Source organism: Heliangelus exortis, chromosome 3 (genome assembly GCF_036169615.1).
Source record: "Heliangelus exortis chromosome 3, bHelExo1.hap1, whole genome shotgun sequence".
Classification (NCBI taxonomy): Eukaryota; Metazoa; Chordata; class Aves; order Apodiformes; family Trochilidae; genus Heliangelus; species Heliangelus exortis.
In genome coordinates this window covers 51,172,393-51,198,686 of record NC_092424.1, presented here as the reverse complement: position 1 = coordinate 51,198,686, position 26,294 = coordinate 51,172,393, and the positions used below count along the sequence as shown (strand labels likewise).

The 26,294-nt window shown below is 40.3% G+C and overlaps 3 protein-coding genes across 12 annotated transcripts in view; 1 reads left to right on the top strand and 2 right to left on the bottom strand.

Annotated features, from left to right (window-relative positions):
• Window positions 1-2,238, bottom strand: part of LOC139794682 (coiled-coil domain-containing protein 170-like) — a 52,004-nt gene extending 49,766 nt beyond the window's left edge. For 6 of the 8 annotated variants that reach the window (XM_071740584.1, XM_071740575.1, XM_071740576.1 and 3 more), the window contains exons 1-3: window positions 2,106-2,238; window positions 1,114-1,219; window positions 321-562 (exon numbers count right to left, since the gene is read on the bottom strand). In XM_071740584.1, the coding sequence (XP_071596685.1) occupies window positions 321-562; window positions 1,114-1,219; window positions 2,106-2,155 (398 nt within the window). In that variant the 5' untranslated portion in view covers window positions 2,156-2,238. The other 2 variants (XM_071740581.1, XM_071740580.1) reach the window with 2 other exon arrangements.
• A 23-nt stretch (window positions 2,239-2,261) lies between these two features.
• Window positions 2,262-24,995, top strand: RMND1 (required for meiotic nuclear division 1 homolog). 3 transcript variants are annotated; one of them, XM_071740585.1, is made up of 13 exons: window positions 2,262-2,380; window positions 4,758-4,820; window positions 5,368-5,885; window positions 10,195-10,303; window positions 14,084-14,159; window positions 14,506-14,545; window positions 18,001-18,101; window positions 19,333-19,439; window positions 21,467-21,531; window positions 22,385-22,461; window positions 23,594-23,714; window positions 24,480-24,596; window positions 24,841-24,995. In XM_071740585.1, exons 3-13 carry the CDS (start codon window positions 5,373-5,375, stop codon window positions 24,871-24,873), a joined length of 1,359 nt encoding a protein of 452 aa, XP_071596686.1. In that variant the 5' UTR covers window positions 2,262-2,380; window positions 4,758-4,820; window positions 5,368-5,372; the 3' UTR covers window positions 24,874-24,995. The 3 variants fall into 3 exon arrangements, with proteins under 3 accessions (XP_071596686.1, XP_071596688.1, XP_071596687.1); XM_071740586.1 differs by having other exon boundaries at window positions 2,278-2,380; window positions 4,753-4,820; XM_071740587.1 differs by lacking the exon at window positions 4,758-4,820 and having other exon boundaries at window positions 2,269-2,380.
• On the bottom strand, window positions 2,573-3,896 carry LOC139795447 (proline-rich protein HaeIII subfamily 1-like). Its single transcript, XM_071742440.1, has 2 exons — window positions 3,865-3,896; window positions 2,573-3,326 (listed from the first exon to the last, which is right to left on the bottom strand). Exons 1-2 carry the CDS (start codon window positions 3,894-3,896, stop codon window positions 2,573-2,575), a joined length of 786 nt encoding a protein of 261 aa, XP_071598541.1.
• Window positions 24,996-26,294: the final 1,299 nt, after the last annotated feature.

Here is a 26,294-nt window from a genome sequence, read left to right as displayed (position 1 = left end):
TAACCAATTAGAGATGCTAAATAACAAATATCTCAATGCATATTAGTCTACAAGGTCACACTGAACAGTCAAGCTTAAGAGTTTCCATGTAGGTCAAGTCACAGAAGCCGAAGCATAAAAAAAAGTGTAAGCTTCAAATTCTGCTGAATGGAAGAAAAAGTATTAGTTTTAAATCTAAGGTGCAAGACAAGGGAAAATAATATATGGTAGAAGCTTAAGATTTTCCTTACTTACTCCCAAGCTGACTCCTTTCCTCCTAAAATAAAAATGGGAAAGGATAATATTTTGCAGAGTAATACATCAAGCTCACAAATGCTTACTTCTGCGCTATTGCTGCGTGAATTCTTCGATACATGTAACACTCTACATATAACCATGGGGACTGAAACCAACTCGGTTCTCCATTTCCATTTGATAAATTTCGTTGATAGTCTAGGTACTGGTTCCAAAGTGGAGCATCGGGCAGCTCATCTTCCAGTGGAGTGACAGGTTTGTCTGTTTGCAGCTCATTCCGCAGTTTGGAAAGCAAAGATATCGCTCTCTTCTCTGCTTCAACACCCTTCTGTAATAAGTGGAGAAGAAAAGTTCCTATTCTGTACATTAATTCCTGTAGAGACACATATTAATTACTAATGAAAGAAAGCAGCTGTAAGTTTTAATTGCTAAATATGAGTCCCAGACAAATCAGAGCTTGATTCAGCAAAACAAAGTCAATAAAGCTCTTTTTCAATTTAACACCCTAAAATGAATCATTCATATATGGGGCATATCTTTTTATATGGGGCTTTTTGCTTATCAGAGAGGAACAGAGTATTGAGACACTGCCACCTTCAGAAGGTGCTACAGTCTACTAAACACTGCATGCACAGGAAAACTGAGAAACCAAAGCAGCTGCAGAACAAACAGAGTGAAGGAGTTTAGACAGACACATTAATCACAAAACTAGATAATCGCTGCAATAAAAAAGTGATAAACATAAAACGACCAAAAAAAAAAAAAAAAAAAAAGGACTAGTAATGATTGGAGGAAGAAACCAGTAAAAATGAGGCAGAAAAGGGGTCTCAAGGGTTGGAGGAGTGGGGGATCTTGGACAAAAGCAAACCTTACTCTTACCTCACCATATTCTTCAAAAAATTCATTTTTATGTCGGTGCAGAGTATCAATAGCTTTTGTGAGGATCCGGGGCAGTTTGTCTTTAATTATAAAATATGCAAAGGATCTAAATAGGAGAGTATCAAAATTTTATTATTGAGAAGAAATTATGAAATAACTTTTTAAAAAAAATATATTCTAGGTCTTAAACTTATGTGTCTTTAAAGTAGTGGACACCAAGGAAATACAAACAAAATATGCCAAATTGGCCAGTGTTTTCAGAGAAGAAAATTCTAAGCAACCACCCCTGCCAAAAGAGTGAAAATTGCAGTTAATTTTAAGTGCACTATAACTGCTTAAGTACCCAGATGCAACGGCAAGGAAATTTAAAATTAAAACCACAACAAAACCCACACTCGCCACTATGTCCTTGATTTACATTTTCCCCAAAAGCTGTTGCTATATCAGGACAAAACGTGACGAGCTCCTAGGGAGTGCACGAAGGATGAGTTTTACTTGACAATTCCTATCCCGGGAGTCGCAACCCCATCCTCAGGGACTCGGAACTGAACTGGGAACCCGCGGCCAACCCAAAGAAACCCGGGACAAACAGCCACACATCTGCCGCCTTCCTTAGACCTACGCCGGTGAGCAACGGGCAGGGACAGCTGCAGCGCTAAAGCGGGGGAGAAGCGAGGACGCGCCGACCCGAGGAGGCTCCCGCCTCGGCGGCACGGAACCGTCAGCACCGAGCCCACAGCGCCGCCTCCTGGCCAAGGGGTCGTCAGCCGAGCGGGCCAGCCCTGAGCTCGACGCCGGCGCGGCCCCCGCCCGTTCAGTGGGCCGAAAGCCGGCCTCTGGCTCCGCCCGCCGCTAGGCCGGAGGGCGCAACCGGTCAGGCCCCGGCGCTCTGAAACAACGGCGCCCCGGCCGCGGGGACACCACCCGGCCCCTCGGCACCCTCCTGCCCCCCGCCCCGCTGCCGGTAACCAGCGCGCCAAGCCCTGACGGACCCCTTAAACCTGCCCGAGAGGGAGACCGGTAGCGCCGCTACGGCCGCCATCTTGCTCCGCCCCCGCCAGCCGGCGGGCCGCCCCCCGGAAGTGGGTGCGAGCCGCCCGGACGTTATTGGTGACTCAGCCTCGCCCGCCGCGCGGCGCGGCGCGGCACGGCGACGGAGGTGGCGGGCGGGCGGGGCCTGGCGGGCCGCGCGCCCTGGCGGAGCTCGGCGGGGCGGTGGGCGGGGCCGCGGCTCGGGCGGCGGAGAGCGGCTCGCCCCCTCCCCCAGGTCAGTGCTGGCGCGCGGCGGGAACCGCCTCGCCCCTCCCGCCGCGGCGGCGACGGGCGGGGCGGGGAAGAGAAGGGAAGGGAGGGGAGGGCGGCGGTATGGCTGCCCTCGGCGGATCTCCGCCGCCGGTCAGAGCGGCGCGGGACCCTGCCCTGGCGAAGGGGGGGCTGTGTAACCCATGCTGGGGCCCCCCTACAGTCTCCCCCCCGGTGCAGCGCGGGGGTGGTGGCACGGACGCCTGCGGGCTGGGCCTGCGTGGCGCCCGCGGGAGGAGGTGGAAGGGCCGGGACGGCCTCTCTCGGCCTTCGGGCCGGCTCTGATCGTGTCCCCAGCGAGAGGGCCGCACGGCTGTAGGCCTAGGGACGGGAGGCAGTTTCGGGGGTGAGAAGGAGCCCAGCCCGATGGAGGTGGGGGTGGGAAGAGGGTCGGGAGTTTTCTGACCCCTCCTTCGTCCTCGGGCTGCCCCCGCCGTAGCCAGAAGGCTGCCGGGCCGCTCCCCATCTTCCCCCCGCTACTCTGGTACCGCGGGGGCCGCCCGCCACCCCTCTCAGCGCCCCCCGGCGGTGGCGCAGCTGGGACGGAAGCCGAGTGTGACGGAACGGAGGGGGAGGCGGGCGGCGGGCGGCCTGGCAGTGATTGCTCCCCGCGCCCGGTAGGGGAGCCCGTCAGCCGCTCCTTGCCGCAGGGCGGGGCGGGGCCCAAGCGCCTCGGCTGCCGCCTGGGGCGGGGGCGACGATGGCCGCGCTCTTCCTGCGGAGGCGGGCGCCTGGTCCTCCCGATTGGCCGCCTGAGCGGACGGCTGCCCGCACCCTCCCCCCCTCCCTCCGGCAGGCCGCAGGGAGCGCGGATCGGAGCGAGGCCTCTCCCCTCCCCCAGCTCGGGCCGCAGAGGGCGCTCAGGGGGTGGGGGCGGGGCTGCCGCAGCCGTTGTTTCCCTCAAGGGAGAGCTGGGGGGAGGAGGGGGGCTGAGTGTTCCGGCAGCAAAGCCAGGGCTGGGATGGGCCTGGTTGGGCCTGGCCTTATCCGGAGCATTCTGCTATTTTGCTGTCTCTTTTCAGTGAGCTTGGCCTTCCGCTGAAAAGGCACCGGGCGCGGACTGTGTTGTGTCACACTTAAGTGTTAGAGAGGCGTTGGAGACTAAAGCGCAGCTCTGTTCCTGCTGCTGGTAGAAGGCACCTGCTGTCTGGTTTTGGTAGCCCCTTGTCCCACGTGTTTATGGATCCTTCTGCACGCCCTGTCTGGGTACCTCTGCTGTTACCGATCTGGCGTTAAGACTCCTCGGTGGCATTTAAGCTTTACTGTCACTTCTTCCTTGTAACTTGCTGTAAGCCTGTGCTGTTGAAAAATCACCCCTGGAATCACTATGTTTTGACACAAAGTTTTGTTGGCTAGGAACACAGGGATTTACCTGGCATTTATGAGTCTCTTTCCGCTAGTTAAACTATGGTGCTGGAGACTTCTCCCCTTGTTCTGGCTTTCCACCACCTTGAGTTTAAACTGCTCAGCTTTTCAGCCATCTTGATGATCCAGAGGTAACAGGCTTTTGAAAAAGGCAAATGTAGTTTGTCATGAGCAAGAGTCTTCTGGGTCAATTTTTAAATGCAGGACAAAATTAAAATCAAAATAATAAATAGTTCATTCTAATAACTATGCAGATAACACAGAAACTGTATCAAAAGCTACAAATGAAGAGCATGTATCAATTAAGCTATTTTCACAGAACCATAGAATTATGACGATTGGAAAAGACCTCTAACATCAGAGTCCAACCAGTGGTAGCCTAAATGTGTTTTGCATCCTTTTGTTTTGGTTTATTATTTTTTTTAGAATTGTATGCCTCTTTCATCAGAATTAGTGTACTGTCTTTCCAGTGTAGTCTCTCCTATGTGAGGGTGAGGTTTAGTTTTAGTTTATTTTAAGTTGTATTTGTATTGTGCCAGCATCTAGGTATCCATGTCAGGGTAGAGGGCTTGCTCCAGTCAGGACACAATGATTTGTTCTCAAAAGAAAATGCTTATTTGAGCCAATACATAAAATGTATGGGTGGTATTGAAGATCTTTATTTACACAATTTTTGAAAAGTAATCTGAGATTAGCAGTTTTTTCAAACTATACACCTTTTTGGTTTTTAGCTACTAACTTGCTTAAGGTGGATTTCGTGTCACTAGGGAAATGGTGAATAAAAGCAGGTAGGGGCAGGGACTTGATGCTGCAATTTTTTAGCAAGTGAAGCACACCCACCAAGGTATTCAGTCTACTTTCTAGGAATACTTTTCAAGTTCATTTCATCAATTTATACAAGTTGGTGGAAATATAATAGTCTTCCTCTTAGTTTTGCATAACAGGTTAAGGACGCTGTCACTCTTCTGTCAGCACAGGTCAGTGAGCAAACAGCTCTTGTGGTCTCTGCAGCACGGATGTGTACTTGCAGGATCAGGAAGGTAACGTGACTGGCTTGACTCTCACTCTGTTCCTGTCAGATGAACAGAGCTGATTCCAAGCTTGGCTGTTTGCAGTACAACTGTTTGAGCTGATGCTGATGAGTGTGTGTGTTCTGTATGTGACTACCCCTACAAGCACATAGTAATCTAATTGTTGCTTTTATTATGCATAAAACAGTGATCCACAGAATCTGATGTCCTCTTTAAGCTGTGTGCTTGCTCTCATGAGTAATTTTGTCGGTGGGGTTACTGAGAGTGCAGATTGCTACACAGAATGAGCAACAGAGGAAAAAGATGTGTGCTTACATTCTGATGTAGCAACCAATTCTACTTTTTCACCCTGTGTTGCAAACACACAGCTCAGTAATGTGGTTTGATCTTAATTATAGCATTCCCATAGCATTGAAAAAAAGCTCTTCAGTCCCACCAAGATTTATGTGCTTAAGAGTACTAACGGATGCAAAAGGAGTCACCTTTTAGATAGGGGGAAAGTAATATTTCTTTTTAAAGTGTTGATGGATGATTTTGGTTTTTGTTTTAAATACAGTTCTGATGGAAGCAATGAGAGTGAAACTTCTGCACCTTCAGACTAGAGCTTTCCACGCATTAACAACAATATGCCGACACCAAAGCTTTAATAAAACTGGACATCTGCCATTAAAGCTGGCTAATGAAGTTGAGAAAACAACTCATAGAACAGCAAAGTCTTGGAATTTGTGTGCTCTGAAAACTGCTTCACCTTGTTTGACAAGTCTGTGTGTGCAAGTCACAAATTGGCAATTGCTCCAAGGAAGTGCATTGGCTTTGGGAAGAAATGTTTGTTATCTGAAGGGAGAGATTTGTTTTACATCCTGGAAATTTTTTGGTATGGCAATGATGGAACACTACAAGTTTAATACAAAGCATATTAAAAAGCTTTGGAACATATCATTGAGATTCTACTCAGTTGTATCAGCTGGTAAAATTATTCCAAAACACATTGACAGGCCAGTTAAGAGGCCACCGAAGGCACCAAGGACCAAGCAGCCATCCAGAACTAACCAGCCACTACTATCAGACATGGAGGTAAAGTATAAAGTTTACAGTCTTTGTAACATTAAGGGAGCTTAATTAAATTTAGTTTCAGATTTGGGTTTAGATTAATATTTTAATGTGTTTATTTGGTGACGAAGATTTCATTATTTACCCTGGTATGGCCACAAAGAGTTTGGAACTCTGCAAGGAGAAACAAGCTTGACAGAAAATAGTGTGTCTGGTATTTTGAAGATAAAATAGAGATTTATGATGTGTAAACAGAAGTGGAGAGAAGATAAATAGTAAAGCGGGAAGATGATATGCATTTAAAATAACTTCAAGTGCCCTCAACTCATATTTAATATTAAGAAAGTTAGTCTAGCTCTCAGAATAATTTAACTTTTCCTACGTATTCTTTCCAGTCCAGTTTTACTCAGTTTTAAGGCTTCACTGAAACAGAAAGTAAGCTGAAGTGAATAGTGTAAAATTCAGACAAAGTTTCAGATGTGAAATGGAAGTGTAGATGTAGCCTGTGTTATTTGGGGGAGGTTATTCCATATGTAGAAATACCACCTTGATCTCCAGATGCCTCGGTCTACAGAGTAACTGCAGCAACAAACTGCTTTGCGTAAAATGAGATAAGATTAAGTGGAACACTGCATACCTGTGGCTGTTTCTTCTTAAGATAGTTCTTTGCAAGCCTCAATACTAGCCAAGTCAGACCTGACTCATACATGAATGAAAGATCTCCAAGAACAATCTTGGTGTCAGAAGTGTTACTGTTCTCCTCAAGCTACAACAACTGAGTTCCAGAGTGTTGTAGATGAGACTGAAACAAGTATTGTGCTTTCAGAAGTAGCTTCCACATTACAAAATACATGGTCTACTGAATATGAGCACAGAAACTGAAGTTTTAATGCTTGCCTTATCATCATCTAAGCTTCTTTTTAATATTTTGTGTGAGGAGGAGGAGGAGGATGTTTCAAAGACTCCATCACAGACAATTTAGTTCCCACTTGTATTTTCCTGTTTTGAAAAAAACAAACGAAGAATATTAGTCCTGAAACCCCATGTATTGTTTCAAGCTTGTTAGTCATGCTGTGACATTGCATTCAGAGGTTGCTTCTTGTTTTTGGTTTAACTGAAGTGACAATTTTTAGATTCTTGAGGCTTTTAAGTGCCAGCTTAGTATGCAAATAGTTTCTTTTTTTTGGCATTTTCATACATATATATGTATAAAATAAATATGCACTGCTATTTATGCTTTATTCCATTGTGAAGCAATGATAAACTGAAATAATAATATACTTCTGAAGAAGTTTCCACATGGCAGATTGCTGTGCCAGAAGTCACATAAACACAGGCCTAACAAAAACATTTGCTGTTTTTTATTGAACTCCGGGTTGTCTTGGCATATATACAGTACTACTAAAGGGGTGCAGACATGCTGTCACCTACACTGCAGGCTCACAGTATTTTAAAATACAGAGTATAGAAATTAATACTAGAGTATAGTAAAATATAGAGTATAGAAAAATAAGATCTAGAGTGTAGAAAAATAAGATGTGGCTCATCTCTGCAAGATGACTAATAGAAGTAGAGCAAACTGAGATCCTTGAGGGCTGTTTTTTTTTTCCAGTGTACTATTTTCTCTTCATCAATCGGTGGGAAATTGATGGCATGAAAAACCTGATTGTGCCTTCCGGCACTGGTGTGATCACCAAGAGCCCTCAGGCAAAACAGGCCCTTTTGCCAGGGCAGCTGTGGACAGGCTGCTTTGTTTTCTCCCTTCCCTTCTGCCCCTTGAGGCACCCGCTCTACGCCCACTCTTGAGGTTCTCAGATAGATTACCTCTCGTGGTCTCTGGTGTTTTGTGTCTGGGAAGGCCTGGCAGTTGACACCTTTCTTTTGGAGAAGAAGTTCATGAATGGTATCACTCCCAGCCCTCCCCATGCTGGTCTTCATGTTGTGTACAGGCATAGTGCTGAGCACCAGCAGTGATAAAGGGTCGTAGGACCAGTTTTTCCAGGTTGATGGAGGAGTTACTTGAAAGCAGTTTACTGGTTTAGTCAGTCCATCAGTGGTTAGTACCACTGCTCAGTTTAGATTATTCTGTACAGACTGATGGCATGAAAAGCCTCTGAACTACTTTTTAATGCTGTAGCCATGTAGTCCAGAAAAAGCTTTAAAATCAAGTATATATATATAGTATTTACTATCCTTAAGACTAATTCCTGTGGTAATGTGACAATTTAAGTTCTTCCTGCAGTTTTTATTTCTTACAAAGTTTATGTGCTTAAAGTGGAAGGGATGTAGTCAGAAAGCAGGATGGTGGTGAGTAGCCAGAGTTTCTTTCTAGTACCAGAACAGGTCTTGCATTCTGTAATTTTTAATTTTGCAGGTGGAAGTGACATAGCAGAAAGCATGGGATTAAGGCTGACCAGCCAGTTAACATATCTATTTTAGGATTAATTGAATCATTCATTACACTATAGATTTTTTGGCTATATTTTCACCAACTGTTATGGGAGCTTAGACATTTAGAGAGCCTGTGGTCACATATATTTTAGGTGTCTTAATCATGAATTGTACCTAATCCAAATGTTTCCCATCAAGCAAGATTTTACTGAAAATTTAGATGAAACAGTGCATGCTGAAAAAACATATCCAAAATGCTATTTCAGACACATGGTCTTAGCAGCAAACTTCTGGTTCTAAGAAAATGTAAAGTCTTTATGTTGAAACTAAAATTGCAGAAGACAGAAAGTTTTCATTTAGTGCTTGAAATAAACGTTCGCACAAACTCTGGAAATCATAGAATAGGATAGAGATTTTCAGATTATATACCAATTAGAAACTACATTTTTGCTCCCTTAGCTCTTGATAGAAGTCTTTCATGGCAAAGCATGTATACTTCTAAAATCTGAGTTTTCAGGAAGAATCTGAACTATGTAATTTGCATTGGCAGTTTAAAGATGGAGAATGGAATTATACAGATAAAATTGCTGTACTTCAACTTTTGAAAGGTACTGCAGGCCAGGAACTGAAAACACAGGTCTATTCCACCTTTTACTCAGCCTTGTAGTGCAGTCCTGTTAAAGTTTACTTTGTTAGTGATCACTTAATTAAGATGTGTAAGCAAAGATTTGGAAACAATAACAGAATGTTAACATAAGGAGGTTTAAATGTGTGGCCATGATTCTGATGACACTAGTTGGGGTGGTGGGGCCCCCAAGTAGTAGAACATGTTCTTAAGCCTTGCTGTTCGATAGTGTATGGCTGCCGCAAGACTATAATTTGGATTTGAAGTGGAAGTGTATTGTGGGTATAAACGCTTGCAGATGGCTACAGTTCTTTTGTTCATTTGTTGTTAGTTACATTTCCATTTGTATTAGTTACAAAAAGCTGGGTAGTGTCTGATCCACAATGAGACACATAGTTTTCTGGATATCTTCCACTATATTGTACTGAAAAACATTATCATGGGACATACATGGTATTGGAACAAAAAAATCAATTTAAAATGAATAGTAGAGTTTGTAAATCAGTTTGTTGTGACTTTGATTATCAAGAAAATCTTTACACAGATGACCTTCTGATTTCTTTGCCATGCGTGATTCTGTCTCACAGTTCAGTAACATTTATCCAGTTGTTTGTTTCAGTATAGTATTTCAGTTATTTACCTTTGTGGAATACTGAGACAAACTCTGACTGTTTATTGTTTGACTGTGCTGTCAGTTGAGACTGTGGTGTTAATGCAGGATTTAGCTTGGGGGAGCACTGTAGATCTGCAGCACCTGTGACTGGTCTGAAAGGTTATGAATTTCTTGTTGCAGTGGTTCATATTCTGGGTGTTACCTCAGCAGCGAGCTTTGTAATTGGAAGAGCATTATGTTTGCTCTTGGAGCAGGCTGGGATAGTTGAATTTAATTTGTCTTTGAAATACAGATTTTAAAGCTGATATCAGGGGTGTCTTGCTTTTGATTTCAGTGGTCAGCCAAATATGTAGGTTATATGTAGCTGTAGGATGGGGCAGCAGGAGTGAGTATGGCTCTACTATGACAGCATTTGATGGGGATTCAGGGAAGAAGGGTTCACTTTGTGGCTCTATAGCAAAATTCTTTGTGATGACATACTCATGTCACCTGGCTTGCTCTGTTTGTGATTTTGTTTCCCCACTTAGCAGGGAGCAAGTAATCCTGTGAGTATTTGTACACCAGCTGGACAGCATGGCAGTGATAGCATAGAAAAGAGTGAATAAATGAAAAATGTCACTCATGATAAATTTGAGGCAAACAGTTGTCTTATGAACATCTTGATTGAGCCTTTCCTAACTCAAATCTTTATTCCTTTGGCACAGAATCTGATGCAGTGCACAGCCTTTGCAACAGCAGATGAATATCATCTTGGTAATCTGTGTCATGACCTGACTTCACAAGGATATGTTGAAATAACAAGTTTGCCTAGAGGTAGATTTTTGAAACATATTAAAAATAATGTTATACCTTGGGAAATGAAACATGGGTGTGGTATATAATTTTTATAACTCAAGTATTTTTATTCTGGTAATTCACTGGAATATATCATACAGCCTATAAAAATATTGCTTTGCTTGAAAATTCCATTTGCTTAAAAAAGAAAACATAAACAAGCCTTTCAGAATAGGAATATAACCAGCACTTGCTGTAACCATATTATAATTTTCCAAAAATTAGTTACACTAAAATTACTGAAAAATTAGATGCACACAGAAAGTGATTCCTGATCCAAAGAATACAGAAAATCACCAACTCAAAAAATTCTGAAAGTTTTCTTTATTTTAATTAATCTTTCATTAATGTGATACTGTAGTGCTTCAGCTGTCAAAACAATTTTGTAATTTGAAGTGTTGCCTCTTCTTTACCATACCCACACTTCTGTTAATGTAAATCATTAAGGGTTGGAGAGGAAGCATGCAAGAGAGAATCTTTTAAGGGAAATGCAGAAGAACACATAAATGCCTAGTTACAGTATAGAGAATAGAGTTAATACTTTTTTATTGGGCCAAGTATATCCTAGAAATTGTTGGCATGCTTTACTTTGCTAGGCTTTAGCAAAATTATTAGTTCTGGTTTTCATACAAAGTATCTGTGAAGACTTGGAAAAGTGGGACTTGGAAATAGCTGAGGTATATACTACAAGAGAAAATAAATGGAGCTTTTTATAGCCAAAGGAAACTTATGCCCTAGTACAGCTGTGATTTGTATATGTTGGCAATAGAATGCTTTGTTGTGTTGTGCCTGTTTTTTCTTTGAACAGATCATATGAAACTAAGAAAATGACAAATAGTGTTTATGGGCGTTTCAGTAGAGGTTATGAAGTACCTAGCTGCCTCTCAAACACTTCATAATACAAGTGCAACAATACTTCAGTGAGTCTGTTTTAGGCAGAAGTTATACTATTATCACCTTTCTTAGAAAGGCGAAAATGGTAAGACAAGGTGCTGTAAAGCATAGGCTTCAAGTTCCTTTCGAATTTCTTTGTGTTAAAACCACCACAGATTTCACAGCTTTGTAAAAAGCTGTGCACAGTCCCCAGCATAACTGTTAGTTATTGTAAGGCAAATGTTGCTGTTTGTTGTATTTTTCCATGGGGTGTGGATTTGGCCATTATTTTCATATGATCCATAGATTTGGTTCAGAAGGGACCTTAAAGATGATCTGGTTCCAAACCCCTGCATGGTCAGGGACATCTCCCACTAGACCAGTGTTCAGAGCCCCATCCCACCTGGCCTTGAACACTTTAATGGATGGACTTCAACTCTTCTGGGCAACCTGTTCCAGTGTCTCACCACTTTCATGATAAGTAATTTTTTTCTGATGTCTAACCTGAATTTACACTCTCTCATCTTAACTCTGTTCCCCCTCTTGTAATGCCCTTACGTGCTCTTGTAAAAAGTCCCTCCCAGCTTTCCTGTAGGGCTCCCCGGGTACCAGAAGGCTCCTCTAAGGTCTTCTGGAGCTTTCTCTTCTCTAGGCTGAACAACCCCAACTCTCAGCCTGTCTTCATAGGAGTGGTGCTCCATCCCTCTGATCATCTTCCTAGCCCTCCTATGGACCTGCTCTGACAGCTCCATCCTTGTGCTGGGGACTCCAAAATCAGACACAGCACTCCAGGTGGGGTCTCATAAGAGTGGAGTAGCTCACTCAACCTGCCAGCCATGCTTCTTTTGCTGCATCCCAGGATACAGCTGCCTTTCTGGGCTGCAAGCACACATTGCTGGCTCATGTTGAGCTCCTCATCAACCAACACCCCTCTAAGTGTTCCTTCCTCAGGGCTGTTACCATTCTCCACCCAGGCTATATTTGTGCTTGGGATTACCCTGACCCATGTGCAGGACCCTACAATTGGCCTTGTGGAATTTCATGAGGTTGTCATGGGCCCACCTCTCAAGCCTGTCAGGATGCCTCTGGATGGCATCCCTTCCCTCCAGTGTGTTGGCTATGCCAAACAGCAAGTCAGCAAACTTGCTGAAGTAACTCTCAGTTCCGCTAATTTCTTCTTTATGGTGTATTTTTGGACTCTTCACAATAGGTATTCTGTTCATCAAAAGTCTGGAGGAAGTAATGGTGAAAAGATGCTGGATTGTGCCAGCAGATCTGATGTTTTGTGGTGGGAGTCTTGTGCATGTAGCAGTGGTTGGTTACCAACTGAACATTTTATCTTGGAAAACTGAAAAATATTAGCACATAGAAATGGGCAATTGTCGTGTAGATTTGTTGCTTTGTTGTGTTCTTCGTAAGTATTAATCTTTCTTTTCAGCTTCTTTAAAAACGTTTGAGAGGCAGGTCCCCTTCTCGCACTTAGAGTGGACCAAAGTCTCTTCAATTGTATATTTTTTGGCTGGAGTGGCTAAATAAAGATAAGAGGTAATATTTTAAAAGACAAAAAGAAAATCCATACAAATGTTTCTTCCAAGGTGAACTCAGACTTTGTTCTAGTGTAACTTGCTCTAGTGATTCATCAAATTGTATGTTTCTGGACTGAAATAGAAATGAAAAAAAAATCTTTAAAAAAGAGTTCCTTCATACAGACCAGAATGTGTGTACTCACTTCACATATTAGCAACACTGTAACTGATACTTAGCCATCTCTCTGCCTTAGTTTACCTGGCCTCTGTGGCTTGAGCAGTAAAGCAAAGAATGGAATTCATACACAGGCTGAATTTGATTCCTTACTGCTTGATGAGAGGTTGAACTTCTCAAGGCTTAGTTCTTAGGCCCCACAAAGTCCTTTTTGTAGAGTTTCGATTTTTAATAGAGGTAGGGGTTTTTTTGTCTAGCTTCTACTAGTTCTTTAACAAAGTGACTCATGCTGGAAAGTAACATTTTTCTGTCAAAATCACGTAGGATTTGTAAAATTTCATCTACATTAGCAAGTAGTCCAGTGTAGAAGGCCTGTAGAGAAAGAAAAACAGAAAAACAACTCTGTTTTGAGAACAGCATCCACATTTTGTATGTTTTGGGTCATTCTACTTAGAGTAGCTCAAGTGTGGTCCTTTGTAACAGATGCCCCATCAGTGGTTGGAGTGCCATAAGTGTCTTTTGAAGTTCCTCTTTCAGTTTAAGGTAATGGGGGGAAAAATGCATTTTGTGTGCTTGTACATTGTTTTGCAATGCTCATCAGAAGTGTCATAAATGAGGACGGCTGGAAAATCTGTTTCAGAAGTACATTTCTGATTGAAGGAGAATGCAGATATACTCTCTTCTGTCTTGGGGATATGCTTTCTTAAGTTTCTGACTGTCAAAGCAAGGTCAGCAAAATTTGAGTGCAGATTAGTCCCTTCCTATATAGAAAAAGAAATACCTTCTGGGCAAGCAGATTTGAATGGTGATTTCTCTGCAACTGTGGGCAAACTTTCACAGTTCCCTCACATTGCCTGTCTGCTTCTGAATTATGTTCCTGGTTATTTACTATGTCCTGTATCAGTTTTTCCTTAAGTCTTCTGTTCTTCAAAACTTAGATTTGATTAACTAAAGATTCCAGTAAAGGTCAGCATAGTGGCTGGGTCTGTCTGGAGAGTGACACTTCAGAGAAAGAGTAGTTTGCTATTTTAGTTGTCTCCTGGCAAGCATTTTAATCAGAAAAATAAAATATGAAACTGGCAGATATGTAAGCACATAATTGTTAAAACTGGAATTCCATGCTTACAGCTATAATATTTAGAAGTTTGAAATTTTTTTTCATTGTTTTCATATTTTTCAAACTAGATGCTGCAAATGTCCTGGTGATCGGTACTGAGAAATGTGCAAAAGAAGATGATCCTGGCATGATTTTTTTCTTTAGGTAAGTTATGAATCATGCTCAAAACATTACTTTATTCATAACAATGGTGTGAAAGAAGTAGTGCAGCTTGCTAGATGATTGCATCATATTATCTCATGAAACTCAAGGAATAACTATCCAATAAGAATGCTTTTTTTTTTCAGAATTATTTAAGTCGTTAAAAAATAACATTCTTTTTTTTTTCATTTAAGCATGGTTAAAAGCAACTATTACGTAAATCTTTGTGAAGATAATACGAAGTCTCTTGATTCCCAGTGACAAAAATTACAACTGCAGAATTTGAGTGTAGGATAGAAATTTATTTAAAACGGCATAATTACACCTCAGTTTTTCCTTGAATTTACAGGGAGGGGGCTGTTGTGTTTTGGAATGTGGAAGAGAAAAGTGTAAGTAAAGCAAACTCATTTGTTAAAACATAAGTGGATGTTTTGTCAGTCCCATAAAGCCCAACATGATTAGGCCTTGTTTGGGAGCTTAGATCTCTCCATGAAAGAAAAGGACTGATTCTTCTAATGAGTGCAGGTGCTGCTCTGAAGTGTGTGAGTTGCTGATACCTTTGGAAGTTGTCTTTCTGCACAAAATGAGAAAATAAATGTGTAGCATAAAAGTAGATAACATTTTATACATAAGGAGAAAAACTGATCTTGCACTAGTGAGTTTGACAACTCTTGTTCTGCATCATGAAGAAGTAGATAGAAAAATCAGCCTGTGGTTGTTTGTAAGGCACTAAATGTGGCAGACAATGGCTTAGAAGTAAAAGGGTTCATTGTAGAGCCATCTAAGTCAAAACTATTTGAATCTTCATTTATACAGTTTTGAAAGAGACAAAATTGGTAAGCGTCTTTTTAGGGTTTTTTTGTGTGTGTTTCTACCAGGTAGCAAATTTCCAAAAGTAAGATTTGTATTGGTTGGTATAATTGTTAAGATATGTTGATAATGAAATTACATACCCTTTATGATAATTTTGTACCCTTTAGTGCAGCTTTGGAGTGGTATGCCAAAGGTATATCTGTTTTTGTGAATGTAGTCATAGTTATTAAAAAATACAGATATATACACTGGGGTTTATTACTGTGGTGAAATAAACTGGATTCTAGATAGAGAAGAACTGACTGTCTGTAGGCAGAGTATGTGAGATTAAATGGTGCACTAGATGGATGCATGCACTGAGATGCACAGAAGTTCACAGGAGGGTTTTCATCAAGATAAATGAAAATATGGAGCAGTTGTTTCCAGATACGAAGAATTTCTGGATTCAAGTTTGCTTTTTCTGTTACAGAAATGTTGCTGACTTCCTGTCTGTTTTGGGGGGGGTTCAGTTTGTGAGCTGGCCTACAAAAAGATGTTAGTTCTCCCTTCAAACCTTGCCTGTAGCATACTAAGATGCTATGGCTGTAACTGTACTACTGATCCACAGGTATTACTGAAGGCTACCTGGCTAATTGCTGTTGATTTTTATGGGTTGGGCACCTGTACCCACTGGAGTACGATGAAAAACCTCATTATGTTGTACATTCTTAAGTACCTTTGAAAATTTAATACAGCATTTTTCTTGTCAGTACTAGTAACCTTCGTTGGTCCCTTGCTAGCTTTATTTATAGAAGGGGAAAACTGCTGCTTTTTGCTTACTGAAATGATAGCGTTTTAACTTCCAAACAACTTGCTTAAGTAGAGGAGATATTTTTATGCACGTTTTCGTGAACTGAAACAAAAAAATCTGGTCTGTAGAACAGAAACCGAAAGCAATTCAGTGAAACAGCACGCAGAGAATTACTGATTGGACAAAGTTGCTTTTAAAAAGCATACTCCAGAATGACTGTCAGGAGAAGAAATGCTATTTTAAACTAATGGACACTTAGCAGAAGAAGTAATAACTACAGACAGATCACCAATACAAATTTAAAATGTAAAAATACCCTTTTTGAGTACCTGAGTAGGGAGGTTGTACAACAGTTTCCCTACTAAAAATAGCAAGGGCAAAAAGCAAAACTATCTTTGAACTGGAGTTTCATCTGTTTGTTTTTTGGTTGGTTTTTTGTTTGTTTGTTGTTTGGTTTTTTTTTAAAGAAAATTGTGTAACACGATTGCTTGTAATGGCTAGAGTTGACATTTAGTGAATCCAGAATGTCTCTTACTAAATGCACTGTGTCATAAGAGGCTGTTCTACAAAATTAAATGAGGCCTAGAAGAAACTCACATCAGTCAGGGGAAGCCTTTGTATTACTCTGAATAGATAAAAGAAAGCTACCACTGAAATACAGTTTCTTGTTATCCGGAGCAATGGAAGAACTTTGTAGGTATGGATTTTACAAGACATTTAAACATCACAGGGTCAGCTTTGGTCTGTAAAGCTTTATCATGCTTACTGACCCTGGAAAGCCCAACCTGGTTGTAGTTCTGGAAGGGACAGTTAGTCTGTTACCAGCATAATTACTGCTGATTAGTAATGACTTCACAAAGCCAGATAGAGCACCTGGATCCAAGCGAAGGAACTCTTGAAATCTGGCATGCTACACTATGGATTGACTATTAATTCTGGCATTGTTTTATGCCCCTGGACACAGCATATCTGGTTGGCCAAGCTGACTGGCCTAACAGCAAGCACTTCCTTGCTTAAAAAATGACATTTTTTCATACCCATTTTTACCACAGTACTTGGAATATATGGCAGTTATTAGTCAGTATAGTATTATGCTGAGGATTTGGACCAAGCAGTTGAAGCTGTAGGGTTGAGATTTTTTTTAGTGAAAAATGTGATCATGTCTTACCTAAATTGTATCACCGAAATTCTTGAAAGGAATAAAGAAAGCTAGCACTGCAAAGGAAAACCCTCTTGCAGGTGATCCAAGAGTTGGGGTTTTTCAGAGTATCTAACCTTGAGAATGTGCTTCATAAACAGTTCACTAGCATACATTTTTGCAGTTCATCATTGTTACTGTGTTTTAGGTTTGACTTATTAGAAGATTCATCTTTTTAAAGAACTTAGGCATCAAAAGTGTGTTGTGGGTTATTTTTATTTTTTTTTATGATTGGCTGTTGTGCAGGCTAAATATATTATGTACATTAAGACGTATTGGGGAGTGCTTTTATTAGTTCAGAATCTGTTCCAATTGCGGAAATATTTACAAGGGGACCTTTGTAGCCCATAAAAAAGAGCAAGGATGAGTCAGGTGTCAGAAGAGAAAGTTTTGTGAGAGAAAAGGGCTCTTTCCTCCTGTGTCAAGTTTTAGTGTTCTTGAGAATAAAATTATAATGAGATTATGCCTTCAAGTAAATCTGCACATTATAACTGTTTACAGGGTTGAATGTGGGCAGCTGAATCCATTTTTACAGATTTCTGTAAAAGGTGATAAAGGATTTATGTTTGTTATATATATATATATATATATATATATGTATATATAACCCAACTTTTGGTAGCTAGTTTTAGCAGCAAACAAGTTTGGCAGAAACACTCATCTGATGTATTTATTCTAAAGATCCATTCCCATGCTCCCACTTTTGCCAGTATCTTGTACATCTCATTGTTATAATACCGAATATGTCCACATTGTCCTTACATCTGCTGTGGTTAATCCTTACCCTGTTTTTTTATGCAGACATTAAAGGACATTTTATCATCACAGATGCCTCACAATTCATAGCCACAAATTCTTCCACACACCTACAGATAGCTTAAAAAGTAAACTGTGTTAATAATTTCTTCGTACACCTCTTAGTTGTTATTTAAATAATGTAGCCAGAAAGTTAAATTAACTCACCTGTTCTATGCTATATCTTTATAGAGCGATAGTATATTGCATGGTAACTGTTCCTGTATATGCAATTCTCTACTTCTTAGATGAAGAATATCATGCAGGTGCTGGAACAGCATGAAATTGAGCCATACGAAGTTGCATTAGTCCATTGGGAGAATGAAGAGATGAATTATAGAATAGGAGAGTAAGTATTTTGATCTAAAAGCTAACAGACAAAAACATCTAAAACAAATCCAAGCAAAAGCAGCTAGTAAAAATACACTTTTACTCTTTGTCAAATGAGTAAGATAAGGAAAGGAGAAAGGAGAAAACAGTAAATCTAAATTGACACATTTTGCTGAACTGCAAGTAAGGGCCTTTGTGACTTGGTTATGCACTAGGTTTTATAAGTTACAGAGCTCGATGGCTATACAACTGCACGTGTCTTCAGCAATCCCAAACAGAAACTATGTACTCCATGGAAATAAATATGCATTATGTATATATACAGACTGGATTTTAAAGAGGATTTTCTGCATACAATTTCCTTGCTGCCCTCTAGGTTCATATAAAAAGATGTAATTTTGCACATAATTCACTTCTTAGGAAAGTTATAACTTGGCTTTGTTAAATGTAATCTTTTCCTCATGAAAAGCAAATGATCTCCACAGAAATACTTCTCAGTATAAGTTATAAAAAAATTATCTGTAATTTTCTAACAGCACCAAAACACAACTCCTGGACAGGACACTGTAAGACTGGGAGCTGAGCTTCACTAGGGTGTGAGCTTATTTAAAGTAACCTGGGAAGAGGACAGATTTTTGGTTTTGTGTTTCCCTGGCCATTTGGAAACTTTATGAACAATCCAGATGTGTACTTTGTGATTCCTTGCAAACACAACACATTGTGTTTATGCAAGTTTCATAGTGAGATTGATGTGATAAACCTGAACGACTTTAATGGCCTTTTTCTTTGCTGTCAGCCCCCTAAGTACTAGTGGTTTCAGGGGAAGTAACATTCTAGCATGGTGGGAGTGATGTTTGTAAAAGCAGCAGAAGAAAAACAGAAGGGTAATACACAAGACAGAGAGCAGGAGAGAGGCCAGCAATAGGGTTACTTACTTACTCTGAACTTCCTCTGACTATGTGTCAATACAGTAATGCTGTACTTACCATTATAGCTTGCTGCAGTTTCATTTTAGCATAGAAGATTTGGTCATAATATTAGTCTTAAAATGAGGAACTAATTTTCATTGATTTGTTTTTGTTGTTGTCAGGTTGGAAATGAGTAAAATGCAAGGATGGGAATGATGTCCATGTAGATATGGCATGTTTTATGTAAATAAACAACCAACCTTGCTTGTGTTGTTGATTGTTCTTTAAATGTTCCTTTTTGGTGGCTTAGTCAATGAAGATACTTCAATCCTGTTTTAACAGAGGTCAGTCAAAGCTTCATAAAGGAGAAATTGTATTAAATTCTGAGCTGGATAGTGATGAAGTCGTTCTGCAGAAATTTGCATTTTCAAATGCCCTTTGTCTTTCTGGTAAGTTAGTGTTGTTTATAATAACAGCCTCTGCTACAGATTTTGTGAAATGTCATAAGTGGGACTTGTACTGTGACAGGTTGGAGAAGACTTGGTGTCTGGCTTAGGCAAACTGTATAAAGATCGATTGTACTTCAGTGGGAGGATTGTTTTCAAAGCTTTTACCTTGTTCTCTGTAAACTGGAATTACCTAATTCAATGTAAATCTCCTTAAATATGAAGAGAGCACATTAAGAAATATAATTTGCATAAGATAAACATTCCACTGAGCATCCTGCTCCTCCACCCTAGAGAACTATTCCAAGATAGCAATGAGTGTAGAGTCCAGTATTAGAAACGTGTCGATAGTCATAGGTTAACTCATTCTGACATCATTTCCCCTAACAAAAAAACCCAAATTCCAGCTAAAGAAGTAATGTAGAGCAGTGATTCTCAGATGGGGAGGTGTACCAGTGTTGAAGGTGTGGACAGAGTCACATGCTTATTAGCCATGGCTGCAGGCCGTAGGCAGCACTTTTGTCAGGAGACAGCAGGAGCTACAGGGAAGAAGTCAGGCTCAGCAGTGGTGCTTGAGGAAGTACCTATCTCTGCTGCTTCACACCTCAGAGGAGGTAGGAAGTAAGCAGCAGTAAGGCCATCCTCAAAAAGACCTTTAAAGGAAATCTGGTTTGTCTGTCCCCTACTGCTTTTAGGGTAAGTTACAGGACTCCTGTAGAATTTGGGGACATCAAGAAACAGAATGCCTGTGTTTGAAGTGAAAAACCTTTTGATTGAGGAGTACAGCATAACTAAGTGGTTCTTGACTACTGAAGAAAAGCTATTGAGAAAAAAAAAAAAAAAAAAGCCTGTAGTTCTCTGTAGTTTTCCTATTCATAAAGCCACTTCATGGAATAGTGGTGCCACATATAATGGAGATTTATTTGTAGGAAGTAATTTGTACCAATTTATGTTTAGTGTGAGATAGGAACATCATAAAGGCAAACAGCTTAAAATAAAAAAAGATACAAGTCTCTAGTCCAAGTCAAAGTTATGACACAGCAGAAACCAACCTCTGTCAAATAATTGATAATAGCTGAAATGCTTCTTGGCTTTTTCACAAGGGCTAAATCAAATGTCATTTAAGTCACTGACTTGGATTAGGCATCTGTACTCAAAAGATGAGTGTGAAAAATGCTTGGCACTGGATTTGCTATCAGTGGCCTGACTAGATAATACTGATTACTACCACTTAAAAGTGCATTTTGACAAGGAAATCTTCCTCTGATTCATTTTTCTGAGTGAATGGGCTTGATTTTTTATCTATCACTGCTGAATTCTTGTCTGAGAATCTTAAAACTAAAGGCTGAGGGCCTGAGTCATATCTTCCTGTAGAAACATCTTTCTGGGCTCAACCTGAAGCATAGTAGAATGTTGCCATTGCCTGTGCTGAACATCTTCCACGGAAGAGAAGTTACATCTTCAGTGAACAGTGTATTCACCTAAAAAAAAGGGAGTTTGCTTAAATTTGATTTTAGCTCCAAAAAGTAAAGTGATGTGTTAATATTAACTAATTCTTTGTGGCCTGAGCATGCTGTGTCAATCACTAGACAGATGGAGGATTAGAGTTCTGCAGGACGTTAGAAACACATCAGACTCTTGAGCGGCACCATATGAAGCCAGCCTGACTCCAGCTTGCCTCATTATCTCCAGACTCCTTGGAATGTAGTTTTCAAAGGCTTCATACATACAGCAGAGCACTTAAACACACGACTTTCAAGCTGAAGCAAAAACTCCCCAGTCATTTGAACCGATCATTAGGAGAAGTGGGCTGGGCTCACGGAGGTTCTGCAGGCAGAGCTGTTGTCAGTGCCCAACCCAGATGTCCACAGATGTATGAGCATTGATTGTGTGACTCTAAAAGTAGCTTGCTGCAAATAATGCTTGTATCAGTGTGTTTTGAAGCAGCACGTTGGCAGATTTAAACTTACAATTACTTGAAAGCAAATATACTTCTTATAGTGTTCTTCTGTGTCACCTCTCTGTTCCAGTAAAACTGGCTATTTGGGAATCATTATTGGATAACTTTGTGGAATCCATACAGTCAATTCCTGAGGTGAGGTCATCTTCCTTTTCTCCTGTGCTTTGTTAAAGATCAGTCCAGATACTGCTGAGGATATGGAAAAAACAACTGAACACTTAACATTTTTGATGGTAAAGCTATCAACACAGAGAAGCTCTTAACACTTGCAGTATGGTGGAACAAGAAATCATCAGTCTTTAAAGGGCTGGGAGTGGGTTCTGCATTGGAATGTTTCCCATGTTGTGCCACTGTCACCTGCTACTCTTGAATGTGTGCGTGTAACAGGGCAAGTAGCATTTAGAAACCTGGCCAAACACAGTGTGGCAACTTGGACTGAATGTTGTGTGTTTTAACTTGATATAATGATGAGTTTGAGTGAATAACTTAAACTGCAGTTTCTTGCGTGACTTAATGCAAGTACAGAGTCCATATGGTGTAACATAAAAATGAGACCTGTAGAGTTTAAAATGGAAATAATTATTTTTATTTTTTTATGAAGGAAATAAATGCTTAATACTGTGTTTGCTTAAGGAAAATGTCTACAAAAAGGCTAAGTAAATGCAAGGTAGAAGAACAATAGTAGAAAGAAAAAAACAAATCATCTCTAGTTAAGGAAATCATTCATAGAAAATGCTCAAGTATTGTCTTCATACTGATGGCATACTCAGTGATTTATTGGAAAACCTGGATAAGCAGTTGCACGGTGATACTCTTAAAAAGCTAGATAAGCACGTCACAAAGCAAACAAACTCAAGTGTTAGCAAGTATTATACACATTCAAATTTTAATTCGTTTACATCAGGCTGTAGACATCTAGACTTAACTTCTAGGACAACCTCTAGAACATGCTACTTGATCAAGTAGTGAAAAACTTTGTACTTTGCAGATACTGAAATCACGAAGGAAGGTGAAACTTTCTCATGCAGATGTAATGCAGAAGATTGGAGAACTCTTTGCATTAAGGTAACTTCTTTTTTTTTTTTTTTTTTTTTTTTTTTTTTTGTTACACCCAAGACATTGTATTAATTTTAAAGATACAAAGAGCAGAATACGCACTAAAGCCAGTGGGGTAGGTCGGAGGGGGGGGAAGTCTGTGCTGTCACATTAGTCAGAGGACTCCCTGCTTTACTGTCTCATTGATGGCATCTCAGCTATAGACAGGCATTAAACAGCATGCTGTAAATAGCAAAATTTCCCTTTTCCCTCTCCTGGTCTAAGTGTGCATGTCTCATAAGCAGTAATTACAGAAGGTACTAGAGTATGCAAAGGATACCAGGAGGAAGCACAGGGTTATGCAGAACTGTTAACTATGGCCTGGAGACAGTAAAATTTTTCTGACAGTTCTGTTCTTTCCTTGACTTAATCAGAAACCACTGCTACATGGCAAGAACTTAATGAGGTTTGTTTTCTTCTACAGTGAAACTTGGCCATTGGAAATATAGAGCATTACACACAGACTTTTACAAAAAAACCCTACAAAACCAGTGAAAAGCGAGCTACATTTAAAAATCAATTCCTATTTTAAACACTGGATTTTGTATCCCTATTTGAAGGACTGTTAATTAATTAACAATAGTTTTCTAAGTGTCCAAAGATTTCTGTGAGCAGTAGGCTGAGCATGGGAGATCTTGGCTCTTAGCCATTATTAAATGGTGAGACATCCACCTGGTTCTGAAAGGTGTGCTGTGCTCACATAAGCCAGCATGCAGCCCCAGTTACAGTTAAGAGTTCTGAGAAAGAAAAAGTTATAAGGAATTCCCCCTGTAACTTTAATTCCCCTTGTAACTTGAATTCATGTATTTCAGCAAGCTGCTAGCAGAGTCAAGGACTTCTCTGCAGATATCAGAAGTTAACGGTGACAGGTTAAGGAGGCAGTGCTCAAAATTACTACAAAGTACAGTATCCTCAGTTATTTTAGGAGATGTAACCAGTTTTAAACAATCACTGCAATTGTATTTTTATTAAAGGAGATTCTTTCCATATTGTACTTTCAGTTACAGGAAAATTATCCTGTTTCTTTTAAGTGCAATGTAAATATTTGCTCCTGTATTCACCTAAAGGAAGTTTTAACTGATGTAATACCCATTCCTTTTAGACACCGTATAAATCTGAGTTCAGACCTGCTAATAACACCTGACTTCTACTGGGATAGAGAAAAACTGGAAGAGCTTTATGACAAGACATGCCACTTTCTCAACATCAATCGTAGAGTTAAGGTAAGCGTCTTACTGTTATGAGAATTTTTCATGTTCAATCAAGGTGTCTTTGGCTCATCAGGGCTACTGCTCCATGACTGTCTAGTTTAATTGTAGAAACTGAACAAAGAGTATCAGGATCCTATACACTACCCCCTTTTCCATGTGTTCATAACCCACTTTAATCTTAGCCAGTTCAGGTTAACAACGCTGCCTCATATGAATGGACTGCCTATCTCCTGAGTCACTACATTAGGCTTTAAGTAGTTGTAAGAGGAGATTTTATTCTTGTTTTAAAATGCATGCAAGAAAACAAGTTTAAAAAAAATTGAGATAGGAAGTGGCCTTCATACTAACATGGTCATCCAGGTCAGCTCACTGAAGAGCAACAATGCTTACTGCTGAACCAGAGTAAGAAGCATGAAAACCACCCTCTTCTGGTGTTACAGCAACCTTAAATACTTAGTTACTTTCAAGGTATTCCAATAAGCTGCATCTTCTTTTGTGTCCATTTTCATAAGTATCAAGAAGAACCAGTTTAATAACTGCAGGTGCCTGTCTAAATTTCTATTATTTTTGTGAACCGATTGAAATAAATGATTCACTTGTACTGATATTTCAGTTGCTTGCATGTTGCCCTACAAAACTTTCTGTTCTATCGCAGAAAAGTGTTAACACCTTTCTGTTTCTGTTGAGTGAGCCTTTCTGTGGATTGTGATCCTTTATTTAGTGATCTCATTCCACTTCTGGAATCCAGATTTCCCATGTATTTGGAATCTCCTACAGGTAATGAATGAAAAGCTACAGCACTGCATGGAGCTGACAGACCTAATGCGAAACCACCTGAATGAAAAACACACTCTACGTCTCGAGTGGATGATAGTAATACTCATCACCATAGAGGTTGGTGGGGTTTTTCCACTATCACACTGAAAATGTAATCACAAGTGCAGTTTACATATTTCATAATTTGAGAATCAATATTACTTTATTAATATGCTGTACAAGGGGATTAGTCTTCAGTTCTTTGCAAGTAACTTTTGTTACTTGCTGCAGTCATTTTTCAGATTCTCGTTTACAGTGTAAGCTGTTTAAAGGTTTAATGAATCAAATAATAATTCCTGTCAATGTGTTTGCTGTTCCACAGGTTCTGTTTGAACTTGCAAGGGTAGTCTTCTGACAACAGAATAAACTCAAGAAGAAAACTGAAAAAATTGTGACCATATGGCTCAGAAAATGCGTGTCGTGGAATTATGTCTCGATATGTAAAAATACATCTTCTATTAAAAAAAAGAATAAAAATCCTCAGTCTGTGAACATTGTTCCCAATGAAGTTTTCTAGTGAGTAGGCCTGGATGCATGCAGGACTGATGCAGGAAGAGATTTGGCTTTGTCTGCTTAATAAGCAAAGACAGAAGGCTGGATCCCTTCTGTGCTGACTGTATTAATCTGGTGAAGCACTCTTCTGCCTTGTCCCTGTACTAAACTACTTCATGCATTTCTGACTGATGACAAATTTTTCCCTTGTTCTTCTCCAGCTCTTTCTTGGATAGCCATGATGCTGTCCCAAGCTTGGAAACAGCACTAGTATTCATTCTCCTTAAGTTACCTGGCATGAGTTTAATATACCAGGCACATGTATTTAATATTACATTCAAGTCTATCACAAAAAGGTATTTATATACTTGTATGGGAATGAAGGTGAACTTTGCCCAAGGTCACTGGAGCTGAAGCAGAATGAGAAACTAAAGGTTCACAAAATTTCTGTTGCCAGACTGTCTGTCCTATCCTGTTACCTGATTCATACAAGCTAGAAGGAATGAGTCAGCATAGGGTACCATGTCTTAAACATTCTCTAGGTAGAAATCCATTGTTTCAGGATTTTTTAAATCTATTGCTAGTCTACAAGTCTGTAAATTGCTGTCTCCAGAATGTTACAACTTATATGAGAAGATGAGGGGATCTTTTCCCCAACAATTTCTCTTTCTATATGACTTTTCAGGAACAAGTATGCCACTATTTTATCATCCTTTTTCTAAATCAGGTTAGTTCAGGGTACTGCCTGAGCAATATAGCCTAAAAATTTTATTAAAAGCTCCAGAAGCATCACTGAGAAGCCACAGTGACTGAATACAGGCTGGAAGTGTGATTGCAAAAGTTCACTGTTGTCTCTACCTGAAAACAGTATTTCCAGGTGAGTGGACTTTAGATTCCTGTTGAATACATCAAACACCTGGGGAAGAGAACAGAGTCAGGCTGTGGAAAAACAGATGACTACATCCATCCATTTGCCATAAACTACCAGTACCCCAGGAGTCACCTAAGAAGCATCAGCTCCTCTTCAGAGCAGGCTTTTTCCTCAGAGTAGCTTCTATCTGGAGTACCTTATACATTCTGGAACAGCTCAACTCTCACTCCTGTGAGCTGCTGAGAAGGTCTGAGCCATCCACCCCACTCACAGAAGCCAATCAGTCATTGCTGGCAGCATCTTACAGTACACACTGCAGAACAGCTCCTCAGCACCAGTCTCCTGGCCTGCCCAGGGTTATAGGAATAGTACATCAGATCCTGTATTTCTTAATTCTAGTGACAAAGAATTAG